Below are 18,937 nucleotides of genomic sequence, written 5' to 3' on the forward strand. Positions count from 1 at the left end.
GTTTTTAATCCATAACTAGATCTTTCATACATTTTTCTGATCATCAATGTCAGTCAGCAGCAGTTTTACGTTTTATTGAAATACATGTGGACACTGAAGTTGTATTGCCATTGTAGAGACTTAGAAGTACCGTAATACATTATATATGCATAGAGTGCCAAATGAGACATTAAGTTTAAAGTAACTACTTAAATGTGTCCATAATTAAAACAATTATGAAATCAATAACTGAATAGTGAAAAAATTAAATCATGAAATAGCCAAATCAGTATTTAATCAAATTATTGTGTGTAATTTTACACTAAACAAATAAATTACACATTCATTTAATTCCAATTATAATCAATGACACATTTAAATAATTATTAAAATATACATTTATTTATTGTTATCCCATCTGGCAGTCTATCACTAGATGTGGTACAGTATAGATGTGTATCATATATATATATATATATATATATATATATATATATATATATATATATATACAGATAGGCCTATATAGTTTATTTTAGTACAAAATTATAATGTATAAGATACATAGATATACAGTAAATACATTTGTGATGAAGTCATCAAACATTGGTTTATAACTATGACACGAGATTACAGTCCTGTATTTAGCTAGATTTGTTTCTTTGAGGTTAACAGTGCCCCCTACTGGAGGACTTAATCATTGCACACACGTTCAAAAAAAGTTGTATTTAAAGGAGCCATATCTTGTAAATGTTAGGGATTTTTTCATCTCCTTTAGCTCTCAACTTTTCCCAAAACGACCATTTCTGATTAAATTATCGCCCATACATTCCTTGTCAGACCGTTGCCATGTGAACTCCACAAAAGGTTGCAAGTTCAAAATCAACAGTGTTCTTCGCCTTGTCCTACAAAATGGTGCATGCAGACGGATACTTGGAAGTGAACACTTTGTTCTCCACTCCATACACGAAGAAGCTGAAGTCTTTGCCACTGTATGAGTAGAAGGCGTGCGTTAGCGGCACCAGCTCCACCGTCTGCCGCTGCAACAAAGCACACAGAAAGTTAGCATTTAAACAAATGGGGTGTTCTTTACCAAGGTGACTATTCTGGGATGTTGGGAACGTATAATTTGGTAATTAGGCAGAAAGAAGTCACATATGAAAATCAATTATTTGCAATCTGTTAACAGCAAGGCTTGTGTTGACGCACTTGCTGTAGGATACGACAGGTAGTGTTGAAGCGATTCAGGTGTTCGTTTATCAGCTTGTGGGAGGCGTCACAGATCTCCTGGTCGGGAAACCCTTGAATGGGATACACCTGCATGGAGGAAAGCCAAGGTAAGCTCGCTAAATGTTAACAACAGTTGACACTAAATCTAGCAAAAATATATATTTTTTTTACCAGTAAACTCTCATCCACAAAGAAGGCGTCACCTGTCACCTCCTCAAACTTCTTATCCGGGAAATCAGGCTGGCGATCAGGAATGTAATCCTCAACATTGTTCTTCCTACATGCACGCACACCAAATTATAGAAGTTTGAATGTCGTCTGCATGTGCGAGCACCTACCAAGTCACTGTAAGCTGGATGAAATGAAGGAGGTTCTGACTGCCATGACACACAACGCACGTCTTAGAGCCGTGACCGTGACAGGAAATACACCTGAGAGGAGGCGGTGCATGTCAATCAATGGATCTATCAATTTGTTGAACAAAGCTTTTTCCCTCTAGGCCTCGCCTTATCACCTTCTGCGTCCACGGCCGTGACAGGAAGTGCAGCGCTTGTTGTGAGAACGCCCGTGACCGTGGCAGAATGTGCAACGTTTCTGTGGGCAGACAACAGTTTTCAGGGCAACGTCACACTTTCTGGTCCATCACAAAGACGGACGCTCACCATGCCTCTGCCGTGACACGACACACACCGAGTCCTTCCACAGCCGCTGCACTTGTGACACAACTACAACACAAAGTATGTCGTTAAGAGTGCCAAAATCCTTGCGCGTAAACAAAACTGCATGAGCTCATTTTACACACAGGACATCATAATAATAGGTAATGTCATTGTTTATTCGGTCATAGTGTAGAACATGTACCGGTATACAAAATACACTAATATTAGGTTATTTTTTCTAAAGGCTCTAATCTTGTCTATGGATGTTGCCATTCATCCAGGTCATTGTAATCACAGGGCATTCAATCGATCGCAACTAGGCTGTTTGGTTTGTCTTAGAAGACATTTCGCCTCACATCCAAGTAGCCCTCATCAGTTCATGCTAATAGACTTAGATTGGTCAGATTTAGTCTTTTCCACTGAAAGAGAAACGGCTGCGGTCAAAACATCATCCTTGGCGAGCATGTCACACAATCAGTCCCTTGCTGTTATCAGCTGATATTTGACACAGGTCCCCATATCCCCATTTAGCTGCTCGGGATATGTCTGTACATTATTATTGAATTTTGGACCTCCAGTATCAGCATGTCCTCATCCATTTGTGTCAACAGGATGAAATTAATTCTGAAAATCTTTGACAAGTTGACTTCATGTCCGTCGCCGCCCATTATGGTCTTTCAAAGTATAAAATATGGTCCGGTCCGCCTTGAAGGCTGAATATTCTGTTTTGAAAGTAAACCGGATACTTTATTTTGTGTTTGTGCATAAGTTTCTGTTCAACACTAGCAGACTTTAGCAAAATTTAACGGATTTGTGGCAGCGTCCGGCAAATATAGAAGCTCTATGTATATTTAGCGGTGGAAAATGACACATGACGTGAATAAAAAAGGAAAGAGTCTGCTGGCTAGTGTGTGCTGGTCCGCTGGTGTTCCGCATTCAGTGAAAATTCGGGGTACGACTTATATTGGTCAGATTTAATCGAGCAGCTAGTGCCAAAACCCCTAATATTCATACTCCAATACTAGGAGGGTGTGCGTGGGCAAGGATGGTTTCGCCCTATCGTAGGGAGAAAAAAAACTGTAGAGATGCAAACAAGCAATCCTACTGTCAATGCCAATGTTAAAGTGTAATTTCCCCCAGTTAGCATTGAGGTATTGGGTATAGGAGGTATAGGTTTCGGCACTAGCCGCTAGACTAGATCTGACCAATCAAAGTCTATGAGCATGAACTGATGACGCGTACTTAGATGAGAGGCGAAACATCTTTTAAGACAAACCAAACTGTCCAGTTGCGATCGATTGAATGCCCAGAAAACTCTAATCTTTTTTAGAAGAGAGACACAAAAGGTTCCCTCGGATTGGCTCTGAGCTGGAGATAGCAGGTGTTAAGTGGCCAATCAGAAAAAAGGGGCACTGTGTATTTAATGCCTGTCTGTAAGTACTAAAAGGGGTTTTCACACCAAAAGAATATGTAAAACTAGCTCTAAGACCTTGAGGAATGGATAAACGAGATGTCTTGTTTTGTTTTCTTCCCTTTACTTTTGTAATTCCACAAAATACACATAATATGTCCAAAAGTGTCACTTCTTTTAAAAACTTCTCTTTCTCCTTCTCTCTCCTGTCCAGTCATCTAAATTAGCGACACCTGTGATAACTGAATCCAAAAAAGTCTAATGAATATACCAATATAGCAATTAACGTGGAGTTTACATGTTCTCCCCGTGACTGTGTGGGTTCCCTACGGGTAATCTGGCTTCCTCCCACTTCCAAAGACATGCACCTGGGGATAGGTTGATTGGCAAGACTAAATTGGCCCGAGTGCGTGAACGTGAGTGTGAATGTTGTCTGTCTATATGTGTTGGCCCTGTGATGAGATGGCGACTTGTCCATGGTGTACACCGCCTTCCGCCTGAATGTAGCTGAAATAGGCTCCAGCACCCCCTGTGACCCCGAAAGGGATAAGCGGTAAAAAATGGCTGTATACTAACTGCATATTCTTACTGCAATATGACGATTTGATTAACCTACAGATACACACAAAAAATAATAGGAATGTCATACGCATATGGAAAAAGAAAGCCATTGTGAGCGCAAACAAAGACAGCCCGCTAACAATACTCTCTGAAGTGTTGTAAGACAAACAAGAGTCTATGCACGCAGGGAGAGGCCGCGCGAGTGCAAACAGAGTCTGCGTGTGTGGACTCGAGGCTGCAATTGCGCAAAGTGATTTTTATATGCACCGATTTTGCACAGTTTTGACACCAAAACCCACACACACACGCACGCAGAGACATTTATACACACCCACACTCACTCACTCATAAACAAACAGAAAATAAAATCCATAAGTGCGATCACTATTGTTAATTAGTGTTAGAAAATTACTCTAAAAAAGCAATTCATTACGGTTATTTGTTATTTTCCCAAAAAAGTAACTGAATTACTAATGTAATTATTATTATTTAATAGATGTAGTTGACGGGACTATTTCTAACTTGCTCTCAGTTTTTCAATACAACAAGAACACTATTGGTTAGCTTATATTACCATTACTGGTTTAACAGAACACATTTGTTTAAAAACTATCTATTTTTGTCACACAAACTAAGTTTATGCTATAAAAAAAATGTACGGCCCAAATAAAATTGATTGGCATTCACGGCTGTCTCTGACCTTGTCTCGTTAAAACGTACATGCGAGAAGCATGTGCACACATACAAAAACAATTAAAAAAAAGCAAAAAACAGTTTGCAGTTATGTTGTGGTTATAAAAGAATATTCATTCACTAATAGCGAACATCAACCATATGAAGCACAATTATTTGCTAACAACACCTAGATCTAACGCGTGTGCATTTGTTACATACGTATGTAGTTACGACATCACGTTCGAGAAGCCGTAAGAGGGCAGGATATACTGTGTAAATTACATTGGGAGTCTAGAGAACTCTCAGCATCTGTGTAAATGTTGCAAACAGACCCTTTAAGTACTTGGGAAAGAAATTAATTTGTTACTTTATTTTTACCTTACATATATCTGGTGAATGCAGTTTAGAGATGTTTGTTTGTGCGTGAGTGTGTGCTTTTAAAAAGTGCTGTCTGTTGCCAAGTGAAGCGTGACGTAAGTTTTAGCTGAGCAGCGGTCGTCTGCGGACTGGAAGGAGATTGTTTACTGCTGCATCTGTGGAATATTTTTATTGCTAGTTAATTAAACAATTAAAAGTGCGTCAATGGCTGTGTTTCTCCTTGTCCACAAACGTGGTATTGTAGGATTATTACTGTTGATGACTGTCAGTTAATTGAATGTTCATTATTCCCCCGTAGTAGTAGAAATCTCGCGCGCGTGTGTGCATGCGTGCGTGCGTGCGTGCGTGCGTGCGTGCGTGTGTGTGTGGGGTGGTTGCTGCTTTTGCACTACTAAAGCGCTCCTTACAAGCTTTCTTGTCCTCAACAAAAGTAGCGTGCCACGTACATCAAACACATTGGTACTCGATTTTCAACGTACTTAAAAGCAATTACTTAGATTACTTGTTTCCAGAAAAACTGACATCATTACAAACTATTATTAACGCCGTTTGTTAGTTTTTCTTTAGACTTAGACTTACAAAATCTTTATTGTCCCCGAGGGGCAATTTGGTTTGCAGCAGTAGTCATTAAAAACAAGGTTCAACAGTAAAAAGGAGGTACAACAATAAAAACAAGGTACAACAGTAAAAACGAGGTACAACAGTAAAAACGAGGTACAAGAGTAAAAACATGATACAACAGTAAAAACAAGGTACAAATACATAAAATACATACAACCCATCATAAAGCTAAAACCTAAAAACATTTGTAATACAATAAAAACTAATCACACGTCGCGTCCCACTAAAGTGACTATATAGCAGCTATGCTTGTTTAAGGAGTTCATTTATACAAACAACAGCTGAAGGAACAAAGGATCTTATGTATCGCTTGTTTTTGGCCTTTCTATTACTAGGGGCGTACCTACATCCTGAGGGCAAGAGTCTAAACTCTAAGAAGAGAGGGTGCTGAGGGTTGGCCAGAATGGCCTTTGCCTTCTTGATGACTCTGACCTGATAAATCTGGCTCAGGGGTTTCGAGGTAGTGCTTATGGTCTTTTAGCACACCTTGATTATACCACCTAGTCTGTTTTTATTGGCCACACTGAGGTTACCAAACCAGGAAGTGATAGAATATGTTAAAATAGACTCGATACAAGATGGATAAAACAAATCCAATTAGTGTCCTGTCAACCTGACTATTGTTAATAAAGACATTGTCGAACCTTGACGAAGGATGAGTGTGGAACTCGGATCATCTCCACCAAGTCAGTGAATCTTGGGGGTAACGTCACAGGAATGTCCCACGGAGGAGGACTCATTCCAAACTGAGGACCATCCACAGGCTGTCCTGTTCAATCACAATACACACTGATTCGTACATCAGTACATGTGAACGCGTTCATGTACACGTGTACAAGGAGGAAGACGGCATGCGGTGACGGAATTGTTCATAAGCTTTACCCTTGTAGGATTCAAAGTCCCATTTGCTGGTTCTGGTCTCGGTGTAAGTCTCCAGTCTGTACTGCAGAAGAAAAACAACATGACACACTACAACATGCAAGATTTCAAGTCTTATTTCTTTGATCCTAAAATCAATATCATCAATACCAAAGATAGTTTCAGCATCCAGCATAACCTCCGAAAAACTCACATATTTTGTCTATCTTTGTCGACGCAATCCCGTTTCTGTAATTTTCTGGTACAATACTACCTTTATTAACAAAATTAATTGCCTCTCTGACGGAACTCCTAACCCAAAACAATTGTATCTCAACTCAAAGTCTCACATTAAAATGAATTCAAATAAATGTCATTGGTGCTGACCCCCGAAAAAAAACACAGTTTCAACATGTAAAATGCCTTTTAAAAAGAAAAAACAAACTTTGAGAAAAGAAATATGGAAAAAAAACATTTCAACGGAAGATACTACTAACAACTATGGTAGTTTGTTTAAGTTATGTAATAATATTGTACAGCATTTACCTTGGAGATTGAACATCTACAGTACCTTCTTCTAAAGGCTTCTCCATCAAACCTTCTTTGAGAGGCTTTCCCATCAAACACACAATCAACAGCGACTGTATATCATCATGGATAATTTTGCTGGTGTTTGGATGTTTTTTAACGTTCTTGGCTGGGGTTAAGACTCCTTGCTTCAGTATGGTGCATACTATCAGTGATAGGCCCGAATTACTTCACCAAGTTGGCGACACGCCCGGTCAAGTTTTGGATGGCTTCTTGCAATTCCTTCAATTCAGTGGACATCATCCACTTCTTCTCAGCAATGCCCTTCGCACTGATTTTTTTCCTTTTTATGGTTGGAAAACAACGACATGTCCATCTCCTGCTATAAGCTAATGTAAAACCAGATGTTTTGTCGGATCTATCGGGGTTCATTGTGACATTTGCTATACCAGGGGTGCCCATTACGTCACTCGCGAGCTACCGGTCGACCGCAGGGGGGGTGTCAGTCGATCGCCAGCAAGGCTTTTAAAAAAATAGATCTAAAAATTAGCGATCATCAATCTTCACCAAGACGCCACTTGATTGACATTCTTGGCACCCGAAGGTCTTGTGAGATGACGCTGGCTGCTGCGAGATCATTATTACGAAAAAATGACCGAGAGAAAGTCGAGAAACACTTTTTATTTCAACAGACTCACGCGCCGTAACTTCCGTCAAAACTCTAAAGGCCGACTGCACATTTCCTATCTTCACAATAAAAGCCCTGCTTTATGCTGCCTGAGCTAACAAAATAAAGAGTCTCGGAAAGCTGGCAGGCACAAGCGATCGCTTCCTCGCCTTCCTCTCGGTCATTTTTTCATAATAATTATCTCGCAGCAGCCAGCATCATCTCACAAGACCTTCGGGTGCCGTGAATGTCAATCAAGCAAGCTACGGAATTTGCCGTCCATTTTTTTATTGTAACGTGTATGGAAGCTGGATAAATAAGATGCCAAAAACCAACCACTTTCATGTGGTATTGTACAGAAAGGAGGACTTTTTTTCTCCTCAATTTGAAAATGTGGGCGTTATCATCACTACTGTCTGATTCCAATCAATGCAAGTCATCAGAATCAGATAATACACCAACTTATATTCTTGTCTTCGTTAAAGAAAGACATCTATATGTGTTACACATTCTTGTATTATGATTAAACACATTTAACTTGTTAATAAAAACGTCTCTTTCATAAATAAATAAAAATAAATGATATACATGAATGAGGTAGATCCCCTCGATTTGGTCAATTGAAAAGTAGCTCGCCTACAGTAAAAGTGTGGGCACCCCTGTGCTATACCAACTAATTGCGGGGATACATGTAACTCAAATTTTTGCTTGCAACTTAAAGCCATAACAATCAGCTGGGAGATTACTCTTACTTCAAAACACTTATGTAGAGGTACTACTCTATTTCAACTTTCATGAAAAAAATTTATCAATTTCCGGTCTGCTCAGCAACACCCGGAGTATTCCTGTAACACATCCATCAAGTATACTGTATAGTTTATTATTATTTATTACTTTCTTTTTATTATTGTATTTTTATTTCGATATTATATGTGAAATCTGAACCGCAACCACAGAATTTACCCACTGTGGGATAAATAAAGTCTATCCTATCCTTAATTACCGCAATTTCATAACAGTAGACAGTTGGGTGTTTCCACCAGCACACCCCCAACTGTCTCATGCAAGATGAGAGGTTGGAGGATAGATGAGGGTTTGGGGTGGCTTGGTAAAATCTGCTATATTTAAATGCAAATATTGACAGGTATTGTAGTCAGTGTTCTTGGACATATGATGGTTATGCCGTCGTAAAAGCCCCAAAAATTTTAATGAAAGTTTTTTGTGAGTTCAATTATTATTTCCATTATGATTTCCCTGATCAAGAAAATAAAGCCAAAATTCCTCAAACAAACTGAAACAATTTCCAGTGAAAAGTATTGGTATGAGCGCAATGCTGATCCTGTATTTTGTGGCATCGCAGAGATACCATAATTTGCAGTATCCCACACCCCTAGTTAGCAGTTAACTTATCATAAGTATCACACTTTTAAGTTTGTACTGACTTTTTAGTATTCTCACAAGCAGCAGAACATTTGTGGATGGAGCAGGACGCACAAAAAGACTCATACCCGGTAGACGGTGACAGGTCGGAGTTCTTTGAAGGTCAGGTTGCGGGCTGGCTTGGAGCTGTAATTCCACTTGGACTGGACAAATTTAAGGAGGGCATCTCTGGCCACATCTTCCGACACTGAGGGAACCCTGGAAAAGATTGCAAAAACATTTTTTTTTTCAAAGATAGAAAGTTGTAGACTTTGGGAGAGTTACCTAACGTCAGGCACCACAGTGTTCCTATCCACTTGGGGCTGGGGGGTGTAGGCCGGAGGGGGAGGGTACATGGGGTTGTCGTCATCTGGACATGTACGTGACACAAATACGTGAAGTCGTGACGCATGTGCACAAAAGAAGAAGGAAAATACCTCCTTTGTGACCCTGGTATCCCATGATGTCATCCAACCATCCAGGAGGGGGCGCTGAAGGTCCCTCCTCTGGAATGTTAGGGTCAAAGGCGTCTGAGAAAAAGAAAAGAGCTTGTTCTTTATGCTGTTAAAGGTCAAGTTTCTGTAACTACAGTAACTGCAAGTAACTGTGTACACTTTCACTCAGCATCCTGCAGTCAGACAACTAAATGCAGGATTGGCATGCAGGGTAGCCCCTCCCTATGTGAAGATCACGCACTCTGCGTAGGTGGATAAGCGCTTGTAAAATGTCAATTAATGAATGACAGCGCACTTTATGCCTTTTCACCGCAAATGTATTATTCCTCGCTCCTTCCTGATAAGAACATGATCGGAATTTTCCCCAATTACTCTCATTGTCCCTGGTGCCGCGCAGCGTTAGTGCTGAGCTGGTAAACAGTGAAAATGCCATCGAATCTTGGCTGTGGCAGAAAGATTAATACAATTATATAAAATCTGTTATTTTGCAATTAAAAATATAGATATTGAACAATTTATTTTAATTATGTTTAGTTTAATTAGATTAAAAGTTATAAACATCAAAAAACAATCAGCCCCGACTGTGTGTACTTTCACTCAGTATCTTGCAGTCATATATTTAGACGTAGTAACAGTGAGTACTTTCACATGGCACATAGTATGCTGCAGTCATATAATTAAGTCAAATAATTGGGACAGCGGAGCTCATACTCCAACAGGCTCGTTCAGCTTCGTTACCACAGTGTTCGATTCAAGAACACCTTCATTCCGCACTCCATCCAGCTCTATAATCACTCGCCATACAACAATAGATGGTAACTGTCTATTACCTGACCACTTCTAAGTTAGCTACCTCTCTGTGTTTATAATGTATATTTTCTGCTGGATCTACTCTCTATTTTATGCTGCAGCTGTTACATGTACTGTAGTATTGTACATGGTAGTTGTTATATATTGTATAAATAATATAAAATATAATATAACATAATATATCAGTATATATCATAAACTGTATATATAATATGTAAATATTACATATATGTTATATTTTTATTGCTATTATGGTACATTTTTTTGTCTACTTTATACTTGCATTATTATCCTTAGACTTTCCATCCTTTGTGACTGAGCTACTGTGTGGAACAATTTCCTTTGTGGATCATTAAAGTTTGTCAAAGTTTAAGAAATAGTAACTGTGTGTACATTCACTCAGCATCTTGCAGTTGTATAATTAGACATTTAGTAACTGTGTGTACTTTCACTCAGCATCCTGTATTCATAACAGATATTATACTACTGCTAATTAAGCCTGGGCAATGTATCGATTTTATCAATAAATTTGAATTTTTTTGTGGCAGACGATTTAAAAAATTAAAACTTTTTCTCCTCTTGCTCCAGCATACTTTTTGCCCCCTGGAACTTAAGTGTCTTCTGCCTTCCCCCTTAATTCCTTAGCAGAGATTCACACGCTTAGCAATACATGGCGAATTGTAATTTAATGAGCGCGAGACGTGTGTTCCAAAGAAAAGAAAAGTGTTGTCAGTAGTTTGGTTTTGCGGTATCAGGCATGGAACAAATGACTGCACGGTTCAAAGTCTGTTTAAAAAAGGCAGCAGCACAACAAACCTATTCCAGCATCTGAAACCAAAGCCTCCAGTCCATCCATCCATTTTCTACCGCTTATTCCTTTTGGGGTCGCGGGGGGCGCTGGTGCCTATCTCAGCTACGAATAGAGGAAATGCAACTCTTTACGAGGCAAACAAGACCTGTACCACAAACAAACTCTGGCTATAAAGCAGCCTACTGCGGGGGAATCATTTATACAAGCTAGCATGTATAATATGAAAGAGGCACAGTGGAAAACGATCACTAAAGCAGTCGCCAAGATGTGTGAATGAAAAAGCCTGCTTGCATTTATCCCCTTACTGAAACTATAGTCTTCTCAGTGATTTACTTGATTACTTATTTGCATACAATTATAAACTACTATTTTTTTATTTACAGAAGTATTTTATTCAAGACAGAAGATGTTTGAGACTATTATTTATTTGCATGCAGTGTGCAATGCTACATTTTGTGAGCAGAAGTATTTTATTCAAGACAGAAGTATTGCTTCCCAGAGGAAGCTCTTAATGTAATTCTTTGAAAATTACTCCTTAAAAAGTAAAATTTATATCTGGTCTGAAAAGAACAATATTTTAAAAATGTTAATAATTTGGTAAGAGTAAGATGCAATGTATGCAGTCAGTGTCATTTCAAACTTGCCTTAGGGGAAACTGAGTAACACATGGCACACTGACAAAGCTTAACCCATTGTTACTATAACAATCTACAAGGTTCATATAGTTTGATTCTCCTTCTTCCCCTCCATTTATCTGCTTTCTTTTGTATTTCAGGTTATCATTACATATATGTATTGTTACAATTGAAACAATTGTATTGTTGATAATAGAGGTAATTATTGCTATTATTCAATATTAATAGTACTATTTATGTTGGTATTTGTATTGATCCATTTGTAGTGTAATAATGCTCTTTGTCATTTCTGTATTATTTATATGTATTTCACTAACTGCTTCTTTACCATCACTTTTACCATCATATTTGTACATATCCTCATCGCTGATGCTGTTCTGTTGTTGTTATTGTTGTCTCTCTGTCTTATCCCCCTTTTGTCCCCACAATTCCGCCTCTGTCTTCCTTTATTTATTTTTCTACCCCCTCCTGCTCCGGCCCAGCGGCACCAAAAAAATAATATAAATCCATTTAATAAAGTCAAACACAAATAAGGCAACAAGAGAAGTATTCCACGCTTCTCTTTTGTAAAGTAAATCTGTACAGCCGATATGAGCATCTACATCAGGGGTCACCAACCTTTTTGAAACTAAGAGCTACTTCTTGGGTACTGGTTAATGGGAAGGGCTACCAGTTTGATACACACTTAAATAAATTGCCAGAAATAGCCAATTTTCTCAATTTACCTATAATAAATAAATCTATATACCTGGATATATATATTAAAAAAATGGGTATTTCCGTCTGTCATTCCGTCGTACATTTTTTTTCCTTTTACGGACGTTTTTTTGCAGAGAATAAATGATGAAAAAAACACCTGATTGAACGGTTTAAAAGAAGAGAAAACAGGAAAAAAAAAAAAAAAAAATTCTGAAACATTGTTTATCTTCAATTTCGAACCTTTAAAATTCAAAATTCAACCGAATAAAAGAAGAGAAAAACCAGCTAATTTGAATCTTTTTGAAAAAATAAAAAAAAGAATTTATGGAACATTGGTAATTTTTCCAGATTAAGATTAATTTTAGAATTTTGATCACATGGTTTAAATAGGTTAAAATCCAATCTGCACTTTGTTAGACTATATAACAAATTGGACCAAGCTATATTTCTAACAAAGACAAATCATTATTTCTTCTAGATTTTCCAGAACAAAAAATGTAAAAGAAATTCAAAAGACTTTGAAATTAGATTTACATTTGATTCTAAAGATGTTTCTAGATTTGCCAGAATAATTTTTTTGAATTTTAATCATAATAAATTTGAAGAAATATTTCACAAATATTCTTTGTCGAAAAAACAGAAGCTAAAATGAAGAATCAAATTAAAATGTATTTATTATTCTTTACAATAAAAAAAAAATTACTTGAACATTGATTTAAATTGTCAGGAAAGAAGAGGAAGGAATTTAAAAGGTAAAAGTGTTTAAAAATCCTAAAATCATTTTTAAGGTTGTATTTTTTCTCTAAAATTGAATTTCTGAAAGTTATAAGAAGCAAAGAAAAAGAATAAATGAATTTATTTAAACAAGTGAAGACCAAGTCTTTAAAATATTTTCTTAGATTTTCAAATTCTATTTGAGTTTAGTCTCTCTTAGAATTAAACATGTCGAGCAAAGCCAGACCAGTTTGCTAGTAAATTAAAAAAAAATTAAAAACTAGAGGCAGCTCACTGGTAAATGCTGCTATTTGAGTTATTTTTAGAACAGGCCAGCGGGCGACTCATATGGTCCGTACGGGCGACCTGGTGCCCGCGGGCACCGTGTTGGTGACCCCTGATCTACATCAACGATATGATTTGCCTGAGTAGCTGGACAGGACAAAAAAATAAAAGAAATACTTGTCATTTCAAACTTGTTCACGTATAATAAAACTTGCATTTAATCATCGCTGTCATTTGTATTAATTGGTTTCTTTAAAAAAGTAAAGGGAAAAAATCGGATTGATTTGTAAATCGAATTTTTTTTTTTTTTTTTTTTTTTTTTTTTTTAATAGGCCATATTGCGCACGCCTAAAATTACTTTGTTCCACTACTCTGTATTTGGCAACTTTAAAATAATAATACAAACATCCGATAAAAAATACTTTTACAGAACATTCACAATAAAGTCAGGGTAGTTAAAAAAAAAAAAGGTTGCAAAGTTATCGAGACTACTGTATCGTTACGCAATCTTTAAACTGTGACGTCATTGTGATAGGAAACCAGAGTATTTACGAAATGAACGCGAGACTTTCGAGGGGCGAAAAAGAGAAGAAACAGAATTCCGCTTGTGGGCTGAACTACACATCAGCACCGAACCCAAAGCGAACAAACAGAACGTAAGTGGCACAAATAGGTTGTTTAGAAAGAATGTCAGTGAAAAGTTCTAACCCTTGTCTTCGTGTTGGTCGTCCATGATCCGCCTGCTTGGTCTTTGAAGTGCCCGGATGAAGACACCCACCCACAACTCATTTCAAAATAAAAGCATACAGTGGTAGTGTACGCCGAGGAAAATAACGAGGAGCTTGTTAAACATCAGTACATGATTTCATTCATCCGTCCATCCATCTATTTTTTTACTGCTTATTCCCTTTGAGGTCGCGGGGGGCACTGGAACCTATCTCAGCTACAATCAGGCGGAAGGGGGTGTACACCCTGGACAAGTCTCTATCTCGTCGCAGGGCCAACACAAATAGACAGACAAACATTCACACTCACATTCACACACTAGGGACCATTAAGTGTTGCCAATCAACCTTCAAATAACATAAATAAATGCCAACCAACCTTTAAATGACCTAAATAACTGACATTCACACAAATGCCATGAAGTTTGGTGAATATTGTCCATGTATCCTGAACAGTGACGTGCAGTGAGTTTTGAGGTTGGGGAGGCACTGACCCACTAGTCAGATTTACAAACATACAGTATATATATGATGCAATGGCAGCGGCTCAAAATAACAAAAACACAGCATGGTGCTAGAATAAACCATTTCAACACACTTAGCACACAATTTATACAGCAGTGCAGAGCAGACACTAGACCAAGGATCCCCAAACTTTTTGACTTGGGGGCCACAGTGGGTTAAAACAATTTGGCCAGGGGCCGGGCTGTGTGTGTGTGTGTGTATGTGTGTGTGTGTGTATATATATATATATATATAAATATATATATATATATATATATATAGAGATATATATATATATATATATATAGATATAGATATATATATAGATATATATATATAAATATATATATATCTATATATATACTCCGCCAGGGCTGCCCATTGTCACCGATTCTGTTTATGACTTTTTATGGACAGAATAGGCGCAGTCAGGGCGTTGAGGTGATCCGGTCTGGTAGCTGCAAGATCAAGTATCTGCTTTTTGCAGATGATGTGGTTCTGATGGCTTCATCAGGCCAGGATTTTCAGCTCTCACTGGATCGGTTCGCAGCCGAGTGTGAAGCGACTGGGATGAGAATCAGCACCTCCAAGTCCAAGTCCGTGGTTCCCGTCCGGAAAAGGGTGAAGTGCCATCTTCGGGTCACGGAGGAGACCCTGCATCAAGTGGAGGAGTTCAAGTACCTCGGAGTCTTGTTCACGAGAGAGGGAAGAGTGGATCGTGAGATCGACAGGCAGATAGTTTGGTGCGGTGTCTTTAGTAATGCGGATGCTGTATCGATCAGTTGTGGGGAAGAAGGAGCTAAGACGGATGGCAAAGCTCTCAATTTACCGGTCGATCTACATTCCAATCCTCACCTATGGTCATGAACTTTGGGTTATGACCGAAAGGTCAAGATCACGGGTACAAGCGGCCAAAGTGAGTTTCCTCCGCCAGGTGGCAGGGCTCACGGGTAAGAAGAGTCCCCCATCCGGGAGGAGCACAAAGTGAACCGCTGCTCCTCCACATCGAGAGGAGCCAGATGAGGGGGTTTGGGCATCTGCTCAGGATGCCACCCAAACGCCTCCCTAGAGAGGTGTCTAGGGCACGTCCAACCGGCAAGGAGGCCACGGGGAAGACCCAGGACACGTTGGGAAGACTATGTCTCCCGGCTGGCCTGGGAATGCTTACGGATCCCCCGGGAAGAGCTGAACGAAGTGGCTGGGGAGAGGAAGGTCTGGGCTTCCATGTTTAGGCTGCTGCCCCCGCGACTAGACCTCGGATAAGCGGAAAAAGATGGATGGATAGATGGATGGATGGATGGATGAGTATATGGGTTTGGGAAAAAATCGATTTGAATACGAATCGCATTTCTCACGTTGCGCAATTCAGAATCAATTCTCATTTTTTTAAAAATCTGTTTTTTTATGTTTTTTTTTTTAATTGTATTTATTTATTTTTATTTTTTTTTATCAATCCAACAAACCAATACACAGCAATACCATAACAATGCAATCGAATTCCAAAACCAAACCTGACCCAGCAACACTGCAATAAACAGAGCAATTGAGAGGAGACACAAACACGACACAGAACAAACCAAAAGTAGTGAAACAAAAATGAATATTATCAACAACAGTATCAATATTAGTTATCATTTCAGCATAGCAGTGATTAAAAATCCCTTTTTGAAATTATCATTAGACATTTATAAAAAAAAAAAAAAGAACAATAGTGTCACAGTGGCTTATACTTGCATCGCATCTCATTAGCTTGACAACACACTGTGTCCAATGTTTTCACAAAGATAAAATAAGTCATATTATTGGTTCGTTTAATAGTTAAATCAAATTTACATTATTGCAATCAGTTGATAAAACATTTTCCTTTACAATTATAAAAGCTTTTTTTTTTAAATCGACTCTACAAGCATGTCAGCAGACTGGGGTAGATCCTGCTGAAATCCTATGTATTGAACGGATACAGAATCGTTTTGAATCGGAAAAATATCGTTTTTGAATCGAGAATCGCGTTGAATAAAAAAAAACGATATATAATCGAATCCCGACCCCAAGAATCGATATTGAATCGAATCGTGGGACACCCAAAGATTCGCAGCCCTAATGTATATGTATATATATATATATATATATATATATATATATATATATATATATATATATATATATATATATATATATATATGTATGTATGTATATGTATATATATAGGAAAGGAATATATATATATATATATATATATATATATATATATATTCCTTTCGCAGTAATTGATGAAAGAGCGCGCCCTTGCTGCGCGCTTGCCCGACACTGCGGTGCGAGTGCAATGATGTCACGTTATTGATGGTAAAATGCATTTTTAGACAATATGATATGCCTGAGCAAGAAGGAGACACCAAGGGTAACAAGCGGTGGAAAATGGATTAGAAAGGACAGATTTTAAAATAAAAAAAATATGTTTGTTTTTTTTAACTTGGGACTTCCCGTGGGCCGAATTTTGGACGCTGGCGGCCTGCAGCCGGCCTACAGCCTGTAGTTTGGGGACTTCTGCACTGGACAGTATATCTTAACTTTACTTGTAAATGAAATCCATTCGCCTTTCCTTCTGGACGAAGATCTCTCTGACTGTGTTGTAGAAGTCCTACTTTTTCTTTTTTTCTTTGAGTTTTAAAAGTCTCTCTTCCTCAATTGAAATAATTGCCACGAAATTCAAGCAAGCTCCTGTTTCCCAAAAAAGCAAGTGGTGTTTATCAGGTCTTTTAATATCTTACGAATTTCCTTTACATTGGCATTGTGGATGCTGATATCGAGTCTCCGTTCTTCATTTAGGGCCAGATCAATACGTGATATTCCAAACGTTTTTAAAGAAAGCTGACCTTCAATGTCTCCCGTCCAAAGGCAAAACCCAGTAACTCAATTTTGGTCAAAACTGAGCTGATAATAATTTTGGAGTTACTAGGTGTTATGCTTTACATTAGTGTATGCGATATTGTAATTTGTTCCGTAAGTAAGCTTTTACGCGCATGGCAGTACCTAGCAACTAATGCAAAGCATATCACCTAGTAACTCCAAAATTATTATCAGCTCAGTTTTGACCAAAATTGAGTTACTGGGTTTTGCCTTTGGACGGGAGATGTGGGCAGATGAGCTTTCATATTTTTCAAAGCTTCTTCAGAAACAGAATCAGAATCAGAATCATTTTTATTTGTCCGTTCCAACATGTACAAGACACATCAGAACTGAAATTACATTCTTGGCAGGTTTTTCAGATCCATTCCATCGCATCCCATCCATTTTCTACCGCTTGTCCCTCTTGGGGTTGCGGGCTGTGCCGGAACCTATCTCAGCAGCATATCCCATTTGGGTCCAAACACGGTCATCGTTGAGACTGAAAGGCAGGGAAAGCAATAAAGACGTTTTTTGTAGCACAGAGATGAAGCCATTATTTTACCAATCCTTTTGAAATGAACAAGTTATTCTCTGTCCTCGGACTATTAAAACTGTTTGAAACTTTTACATTATTAGTAGAATGCACAGTACAGTACATATTCCGTACAATTGAAAACTAAATTGTACGGAATATTGAATCAAATGAGGCAGCTCAAGACCTGTACTTAAACAAGTTTTTCAACTTGTTTAAGTCGGGGTCCACGTAAATCAATTCATGGTACCACACACGTTTGAATCAAATCTGGCTGCTACGGTGTTGGTCTCCCAGTAATAATGACTTATTGCTTTGATTGAAAGTCCAGTCTTGAAAAAATCCTTATTTTAGGAATCAGATCCTCAATTGTTTGGTCAAAAAAGCATCACAGATTGCGGGAAGCGTAGCAGTTGTTGTCTGTTGTTTTCTTCTTCTACTTCTTAAGGGTTAACCGCTGTTGGGCGTTCATGAAATTTTTATGTATCGCCCCCTACTGTGAGGTAAAGGTACTTGTTGCCTCATGGCCTGCCTTTTCCCCGCCGCAATAAGCACGCGCCTCCTCGCATGCACATGCTCAATACACTTTGTGTGTAGCCGTGGAGGCACCACCTGACCCTGTCTCACTTCTCGTCTCCATCCATCCATTTCCTACCGCTTGTCCCTTTCGGGGTCGCAGGGGGTGCTGGAGCCTATCTCAGGTGCTCGTCTGCCGAGTTATTTTGACCAGGAAACACAGAATTTCCGCGATTTTGACCATGAAAATGATCAAAACATACAAGAAACACACCAAAATCACATAGAAAGCATAAACCAAAATATAAATATTAAAACTGATTTTATTGTATTACTTTGTTTTTAAACATCTCCTGGTTATGCCTTTTACACCCCCCCG

General features: G+C 38.4%; 2 protein-coding genes across 3 annotated transcripts in view; one reads left to right on the forward strand and one right to left on the reverse strand.

Annotated features, from left to right (window-relative positions):
* Positions 1-59: 59 nt before the first annotated feature.
* ssuh2.1 (ssu-2 homolog, tandem duplicate 1) lies at positions 60-14,247 on the reverse strand. Of its 2 annotated transcripts, XM_061874982.1 has the most exons (13): positions 14,104-14,234; positions 11,068-11,164; positions 9,424-9,516; positions 9,272-9,356; positions 9,076-9,205; positions 6,397-6,457; positions 6,159-6,283; positions 1,872-1,934; positions 1,724-1,803; positions 1,548-1,640; positions 1,381-1,486; positions 1,189-1,296; positions 60-1,019 (listed from the first exon to the last, which is right to left on the reverse strand). In XM_061874982.1, exons 2-13 carry the CDS (start codon positions 11,105-11,107, stop codon positions 885-887), a joined length of 1,119 nt encoding a protein of 372 aa, XP_061730966.1. In that variant the 5' UTR covers positions 11,108-11,164; positions 14,104-14,234; the 3' UTR covers positions 60-884. The 2 variants fall into 2 exon arrangements, with proteins under 2 accessions (XP_061730966.1, XP_061730967.1); XM_061874983.1 differs by lacking the exon at positions 11,068-11,164 and having other exon boundaries at positions 14,104-14,247.
* Positions 14,035-18,937, forward strand: part of fam83c (family with sequence similarity 83 member C) — a 30,209-nt gene continuing 25,306 nt past the window's right edge. Inside the window, exon 1 of the mRNA XM_061874979.1 lies at positions 14,035-14,051. The gene's annotated coding sequence lies outside the window, so the exon portion shown is untranslated. The remainder of the gene's footprint in view (positions 14,052-18,937) is intronic.

Source organism: Nerophis ophidion, linkage group LG16, assembly GCF_033978795.1.
Source record: "Nerophis ophidion isolate RoL-2023_Sa linkage group LG16, RoL_Noph_v1.0, whole genome shotgun sequence".
NCBI classification, from domain to species: Eukaryota; Metazoa; Chordata; class Actinopteri; order Syngnathiformes; family Syngnathidae; genus Nerophis; species Nerophis ophidion.